The sequence below is a fragment of the Mus caroli genome, unplaced genomic scaffold (assembly GCF_978045245.1).
Source record: "Mus caroli unplaced genomic scaffold, Mus_caroli_1 scaffold_16, whole genome shotgun sequence".
Lineage (NCBI taxonomy): Eukaryota > Metazoa > Chordata > Mammalia > Rodentia > Muridae > Mus > Mus caroli.
Window position 1 is genome coordinate 78,648,423 of NW_028227271.1, and position 8,267 is coordinate 78,656,689.

At 46.3% G+C, this 8,267-nt stretch overlaps 1 protein-coding gene across 1 annotated transcript in view; it reads right to left on the reverse strand.

Annotated features, from left to right (window-relative positions):
- Retreg1 (reticulophagy regulator 1) overlaps window positions 1–7,363 on the reverse strand; it is a 130,052-nt gene extending 122,689 nt beyond the window's left edge. The window contains exon 1 of the mRNA XM_021183635.3: window positions 7,039–7,363. Within this exon, the coding sequence (XP_021039294.1) occupies window positions 7,039–7,307 (269 nt within the window). The 5' untranslated portion in view covers window positions 7,308–7,363. The remainder of the gene's footprint in view (window positions 1–7,038) is intronic.
- Between the last annotated feature and the right edge of the window lie 904 nt (window positions 7,364–8,267).

Sequence of the window (8,267 nt, forward strand, 5' to 3'; positions counted from 1 at the left end):
TTAATAGTTATAATATTTCAGAATCATGTCCGGGAAGGAGACTTGAAAGAAGAGCATTTTGCTCCACTCCTTCCTCATGCAAGGCCACTGCATGAGTCTATAAGAAAGTCCAGATTACCACTTACTACTTCCTTCCCAGACTTGTTCCTGAGCTTTCCAATAACTTTAATAGTCCTAAAAAATAATGGGCAAGCATGAAAATTCTTCATAGGAATATCACCTTGCAAGTGGTGAAGCCAATATGTGACACACTCCTCCAAAATAGCATAGCACTCAGCAATAAAAATAATAATAATAAATAAGTAAATAAATAAATAAAAATGAACCATGCACCAGATGCCTTCGATCTCCACACTCAGAAGGCCGAGGTAGATGGATCTTTGCGAGTCTGAGGTCAGCCTGGTCTACAGAGCTAGTCCCAGGTCAGCCAGGGCTACACACAAAAAATATTCTGTCTCAAATAAAAACAAAACACCAAATAACTGATGCACACGGCAGGAATGAAGTTTAAAACTTGATGCAAACTCAGTAACATCAGGCACAAAAAACAGCATGCCATATGCTATCGTCACATGGACTTTAGGAAAGGAGACTGATGTCATATTAAAATAGATCAGATCCTGAACGAGGACTGACAGGAAACAGACCTAAATGCCTTGTGGTGGTTTGAATGAGAATGGGCCCCTTAGGTTCATATAAATATCTGGGCCATAGTTGATGGAACTATTTAGGAAGAATTAGGAGGTGTGGCCTTGTCGGGGTGTGGCCTTGCTAGAGGTGTGGCCTTGTTGAAGGAGGTCCTAGGAGTGGGATTTGAGGTTTCAGAGCCTAAGTCAGTTTCACCAAGCTCTCTCTGCCTTGTTTACTTGTTGACCAGATATAAGCTCTCAGCTACTGCTCCAGCACCAAGCCTGCCTGCCTGCCTGCTGCCACGCTCCCCACCGTGATGGTCATGGATTCTAGCCCTCTGGAACAGAGAGCCCCCAAACTAAATGCTTTCTTTTATGAGTTGCCTTGGTCATTGTACTGGCTAGTTTTGTGTCAACTTGACACAGGCTGGAGTTATCACAAAAAAAGGAGCTTCAGTTGGGGAAATGCCTCCATGAGATCCAACTGTAAGGCATTTTCTCAATTAGTGATCAAGGGGGAAAGGCCCCTTGTGGGAGGGGCCATCTCTGGGCTGGTAATCTTGGTTCTATAAGAGAACAGGCTGAGCAAGCCAGGGGAAGCAAGCCAGTAAAGAACATCCCTCCATGGCCTCTGCATCAGCGCCTGCTTCCTGACCTGCTTGAGTTCCAGTCTTGACTTCCTTGGTGATAAACAGCAGTATGGAATTGTCGCTGAATAAACCCTTTCCTCCCCAATTTGCTTCTTGGTCATGATGTTTGTGCAGGAATAGAAACCCTGACTTAGACAGTCATGGTGTTAATTGTCACAGCAAAAGCGAAGTAACTAAGACACAAGGTGAGAGAATTCTTTAAGTCTTGATTGCCATTGTGATCACATATATATGAACACACATATACGGAGATACACACATGTACATATTCTTATATTCATACAATATCTTCTTTTTAGTGTAAATTAAAAAAACTGATTCTTTAAAACTGCTGGGCATGGTGGCACACGCCTTTAATCCCAGCACTCGGGAGGCAGAGGCAGGCGGATTTCTGAGTTCAAGGCCAACCTGGTCTACAGAGTGAGTTTCAGGACAGCCAGAGCTATACAGAGAAACCCTGTTTCGGGGGGAAAAAAAGTATTCAGCTGAAAATACAGCCCTTGCTAAGGACCTAAGTTGGGTTCCCAGCACACACCTAAGGTGGCACACAATCTCCTGTAACTCTAGCTCCACGGGATCCTGTGACCTGGCCTTCACAGGCACATGTAGTCACATGCACAAAAAAAAAAAAAAAAAAAAAAAAAAAGCCTTACACACACACACACACGCACACAATTAGAAATTAAAACATTAATCTTTTAAAAAGTAAACTGTCATTTCTGTTTTACCAGGTTCACTTCAAGCTGAGTTTAAAACTGTAAAACACTAGCTGCCCTTATGAGAAGGCTCAGTGCATGGCACGGGGAAGATTTCTAAAATGCTTATCCCTTTTTGCTTTTTTAATCGTTGAAATTATGAAGTTATATTAGTTATTTTTAAAAATTAAGGAAAGGAATATTGGAAATGTGTTCCTTGTACGTTAAATGAGTAAGACCGTGTATTCTGACGCCTGGTATAGTCAGTCCCAGGACTACTGAACTGTGGGCCAGTTTGTTACCATTGTGGAAACCTTGATTCTAAAGACTGGAATTCTATGCAGCCAACATTTAATCTTACTTCACCATGAAATGACTAAACATCTATTTTTGGCACTTCTTCACGTGCTAGCATTTTTCTTATGTATATCATATATAAGAACATATATGCATGTTTGACTAAAGAACACTATGGTTGCGGTCTTATCTCCTGAGTGTGCGTCATTAAAATCAGTCTTCTTTACTTCCACACACATCTTTCAACTTTAAATTAAGTCAGTCTGCAACACTGCAAGACCCAGCCACCTTGCCTGTCACTCTGTGCTTCTTTTATCCCAAACTACATTTGTAAAGTTAATCTGCAATGACCCATTGTTTATCTTCACTGCTGTGCAGCTGTCTGTGGTGGTTTGAATAGCTTTTACCCCCCACAGACTCGTGTGTTTGAAAGCTTGGCCTGCTGAAAGTGGCACTATTAGGAGGTATGGCCGTGTTGGAGGAGGTGTGGCCTTGTTAGAGGAGGTGTGGCCTTGTTGGAGGAGGTGTGGCCTTGTTGGAGGAGGTGTGTCACTGTGTAAACAGGCTTTGAGAGTGCCTAGTGTTCAAGATCTGCCCAATGCAGAAGAGAGCCTCCTCCTGGAAGCCTTCAGATCAAGATGTAGAACTCTCTTGCAGTATCATGTCTCCCTTCAAGCTGCCATGCTTCCCACCATAGTGATAATGGACTGAACCTCTGAAACTGTAAGCCAGCCCCAATTAAATCTTTGTAAGAGTTCTCATGGTCATCGTGTCTCTTCACAGCAATGAACTGTCTATGGTAGGAATAAGTGACCACCGATTTATTTATCCATTTTAATATTTATGCACATTTCATGGGACATCTTTTAATAGTCCTTAAAGAAAAATTAAGTTCAAACATAAAAAAATAGCATTTCTGGCAAGCACTGCCCCAAATATATCCCCACAGCACCTTGTCAACCTCATTGGCATTTTACTCCCTAGGTGCTTTTCTCTACCAGACTAACTTATAGATGAAATACTGAGTATGCCTTTAAAGATGTCTTTCTTTACTGGGTATATTCCCAGCCCAAGATCTACTAAAACTACTTCTGCTCATCAAGGCCCAGTTTCGGCCCAATCCATGAAGACCCTAAGTCTCTCCCATCCACAATGACGCTGTCCCAGCCAGACCATCGCAAAGTGAATTATCCTTCCTCAAAATGTCCATCCAAACATTTGCTGAATATATACTAGAGATAATCCAACCTGCTGGCACCTGTTTCAATCCCCGCTTTCCAATGCACAGAACTACTGTTCTAGATCATGGGCCAAGTATTCCGTGTCAAAATTCCTGAGTCAAATTCAAAATCCTGAAAGCCATTATTAGCACCAGGTATTACATTTATGCAAGCTGTATATTTACAAAATTAACTTCCACAACACTGGAACAGCAGCAATGATCAATGAAGCGCCCATTGCTTATGCTAAAATCAGGGTTTTTTGTTTGTTTGTTTATTTGTTCTTGAGTTAGGGTCGAATTCTACAGCCCATTATGTTTTTAATATATTGATTTATTCATATTTTTTTCATAGAAAACAAAAGCATTAGCATTCCCAGGACCCAGAAAATTAAAGAACCAACTGAGGTCATCTCTAACCAGGAAGGAATGATGGCTCACACCTGGGCTCAGTGCTTAGGCAGTTGAGGCTGGAGGATGATCTTGACTTTGAGACCAGTTGGGTAACAGAGTAATAACCTGTTTTTATGGTGGCTCATGTCTTTAATCCCAGCACTCAGGAGACAAAGGCAGGTGGATCTCTATGAGTTGGAAACCAGCCTGTTCTACAAAGCAAATTCCTGGACAGACAGGGCTACACAGTAAAATACTGATGGGGGGCTGGGGCTGGGGAGAAAGAAGGAATGAAAACAAAGATAGGCTCATTTGAGAAGATATAAACTAGCTTGCCTTTTTTTTTTTTTAAGTTTTAGGCTTTAAGCAGCATATTTTAAGTTCAGAGAAACAAATAAGGAAGATCTCAAAACCAGTCATGCATCAATTTAAAAAAGTCTTAAAGTCCAATGGATTATAGCACAAAAGCAGCAATTGCTTCAGGATTCTGAGAGCAGGATGGTTCTCTGTCAGAGGAAATGCATGCGTGGAATTCAGCTACTGCAAATAGGAAAAAGAAAACAAGTAAGATCCTAACCAGGTTCAACCTGTGGCCACTGTTTGTCTTCCCACCAGAGTGATAACTAAGACAGGCAGGAGAGAATACTAAATATACTTTTTAATTATTTATACAAAAAAATCATTCCAACAATGGTTCTGAAAGACTACGTCATAGGGAGGCTAGAGAGGTGGCTCAGTCAGGAATGTGCCTGTCACATCAGCAATCAGATCTTTAGCACCACATACAAGCCAGGCATGGCAGTGTGTGTCTATAAAGCCAACATGAAGGGCTAGAGACAGGCAGATCCCCGAGTCTCAGTGACCAACCAACCCAGCCACGTGTATGAGCTCCAGGGTTAGTGAGAAAGCTTGTTGGAAAAAAACTAACGAGAGCAATTAAAGAGGCCCTCTGACCTCTACTACATGCACACACACAGCTGTAGAACAGAACATAATATCTCTGTCTCACACACACACACACATATCACAAGAAAAATGTTTGCAACTCTTTACATTAATTATGTAAAATCCGTCATATACAAAGAGCTCCAGTAAGTCAATAAGAAGATCCACGTCTAAAGGGAAGAAACAACCAGAGTTGTTGTTATAGATAAATAGGCACTGCAGAGAAAAGATAATCACAGTGTCCTGGAACACAAGAAAAGCATTCAGTCTTAGACAAATGCAAATTTAAAACCATCCCAGAGTACCCTTTCCCCTTACTAGATTTACAAGAGAAAAACACTTTTCAGAAGCTTCTTGGCAAAAGCAGAGAGGAGCAAGCTGTCACACCCACTGCCGGGGAGCAAAGAATCTGGTAGAATCCCAACAGCAGTATGGCGGCCATACCCACAATACAGTGACAGCCATGAAAATGCAAGGGCACATGCCCTCTGACCCAACTGTTTTTCTTGTGGGACTCACCCTTTAAACGGTTTCATAATATGTACAAAATGACACACACTACAAGACTCAGCTATCACACTCAAAATGTGCATGCTCCAAACTACAGCTGAGCCTCCTTGGGGAGGTTCAACACTCTTGGAAAGGAATTCTATGCGTTGAAAACACAACGAGTACTCAGCAAGGCGCCCACCCTTAAACGAGGAATCCTTAGTGTGCCAGCCCACAGTCTACACCACACACAGAACGTCTGCTGAAACAGGCACCATCCAAAAAAAAAAAAACCAACTCTGAGAGCTAGCAGCCCCTGTGGCCTCTGGGAGGAAGCTGAGAAGCCGAGATGGGCGTGGGAAAGAGATTTTCAAAGGGAGAAGATTTTCAAAGTGTTTACATTTTTGTACCTTCAAGCTTCAGAACTGTGGTGTTTTTAAGTAAATAAAACTTTAAAACCTAAAACAGGCTGCTAATTAGTAAATCATTGAAACCCAGCCCTAAGACTTGGTATCCTGCCTAGCTCACTATGATATAACCTCTTCATTTAAAGGCTACGGTAACTTTACAACAGGATAGAGACCTGGGATAAACTCCAGAAACAGCAAGACTGAGAGACCCAAAGCTAATTAACATCCACAGACAGCAACAAGACACAGCTCGTTTTCAGAGTAAACCAAGACCAGCGGGGAGCTGAAGAAAATCCTTCACGTTGCTCAAGTTATTAATCTAGAAAAAAAAAAAATAACAGGCTACGTCTCTTTTTATGCATTTATTTATTTCCCAACTTTGGGGTTAAGAAACCTACGTCCTGTAAATGGGTACTTGTTAGGGAAACTGCTTATTCGGAACTTCGAGGGCCCTGTTTGTTATGAAGACACTTAGCAAACAAAGGTTTTTCTTCACCCTTGATGAACTAGTACCAGACGATAAGGCGCATGGTTCCGTGATGGAGCCAGAAGCTGCCTGATGCTTACCTATGCAGAACACTTTCTGGTGAGGCAAACCTGTTGATTGGGGGCTACTCAAAGAAAATCCCTCCCCTATTCCCTCTGGAGTTTCTCTGAAATTACTAGGCCCCCCCCCACCCTCTCACCTCCACCCCACCCCCACCTCCACCCCACCCCCACAGCTGTGCAATCTTGGGGCGGGGCGATGTACCTAATCCACCTGTTTGTTTACCTCCTGCTTTCTCATCTGGGATCTAAGACAGTAAACCCTACCCTCCAGGGGAAAGAAAAACAAATCATTCACTACCCATCTCTGGTGGCCCACGAAGGCAGCAGCATATAGAGTGTACCTAAGGTGGCCCAGATATGCCTCCGCGGGTGCAAAAATTAATTCAAGCCCTCGGGCCTCTGAACCCCCCATACTTGAAAGTACAGGTCAAGACCTGAGAGTTAACAATACCAGGGCCGAAGTTTTCAAGAGCTCTGGACCATCCCTAGATACAGGAGCTCACGTGGGTCAGCTGACCATCATCACCTCCCCTTGGAGACTGGACACCCGCAGCAAGGGTGACAGCCACTCACAGGGAAGTGCGTCTAGAGGAAAGTTGAAGTGGGTGACTACCTGTTTCAGACAGGTGACCAAGCAAGTGGGACCAGGCTTCACTTCCACCGCAGCGGCCCCCGCAACCCCCCCAGCCAGGCCACATCCGGCCATGGGCGCCCCAAGGTGACCTGCCCTCTGGGGCGCCCCCACCCAGCCCGAGCGCTCACCAGAACAGCAGGTTGGCACCCAGGAAGGCGAGCAGGCTGCGCAGCGGCCTCTTCCAGCTCAGGAGCTCGTCGGCGCGCCAGCCCAGCCACAGCACGGGTTCCCCGAGCAGCCAGGTCAGGGCGGCGGCCACCCTGCGGGCGGCCTCCTCCACCTGCGGCCCCGCGCCCTCCGGCCCTGCCTCCTCCCCGGGAACCCCAGGCCGCGGCGGCTGCTCCTCGGTAGCCGGGCATCCTTGTGTGGCGTGCTCCTCGGGCGCCGGGCTCGCCATCTTCAGCGGTGTTTTGCTGGCGGGGACGGGGATGGGGACAGGGACAGGGAGGGAGGCGGGCGGGTGGGCGGGCACGCGCGCGCGCGCGCCTGGCGGTGAGCGTCGGGAGAGCAGCGGAGACAACGGGGGACCGGTCGGGGCGCAGGGTGCGCACCGCGGGGTGCTGGCGGCTGGGTGCCTTGTGACGTCAGGCCTGGCCGCGCCGGGAAAGAGGGTGCGGTCAAGTTCGTGTAGGGGCGGGGCCGCCCTGGGTCTGGCTGCACATCCTGGGCTCCGATCCGTGGGTGCTAGCTGGGCGGCGTCCCTGGAGAGCCGGGGACCAACGAAAATACTTCCTCTTCCCTTCCAGCTGAGGGGGCCAGGTAGAGGACTCGCCCCCAAGGGGAGTCTGGGCTTTGGATTTTAAAAGGGGTAGGTGGTGCATTCTCACTTTCTCCAACCAGAGCAGACAGTCGTCCATCCTTTAGTATTGAAGAAAATAGCCGGGTGCTCCTGGCCATGTATTTTAGCACTTAGGACTCAGCCCTTGTCCAGGTCCCTTGCAGGAACACCCTGCCTAACTGTGTCAGATAGAAACGCTGACTTGGAAAAGGAAGAAAAGCACATTTGGAGTCAAGGAAGAACCGGTTAGGCCCTCTGATTTTAAGAGTGAGGACCCGCCAGACCACAGGGCACACGCTGGTGAAAATCGCTTCCAGTTAAGTGAGTTGTTCTTTGCAGAATGTCAGTGCGCTGATCAGGAAGCAGAGAAGGCAGAGGGTGGCCTGTGGCCTGCCTCTGCTAGTGTGCCAAGCTTTAGAGGTGTTTGTTTCAGTAGATCCGTTGTGCCTGTCACAGGGCGGCCTTAGAGGTGAAGAATACCAGAGCTCCCCATGTGGTTCTCCTGGTTGTGGGAAAAACTAAAGGACTGCTGTGCATGTCCAGTCTCTGTTCGTTTCTCTAGAATGAAATCCCCTCCTG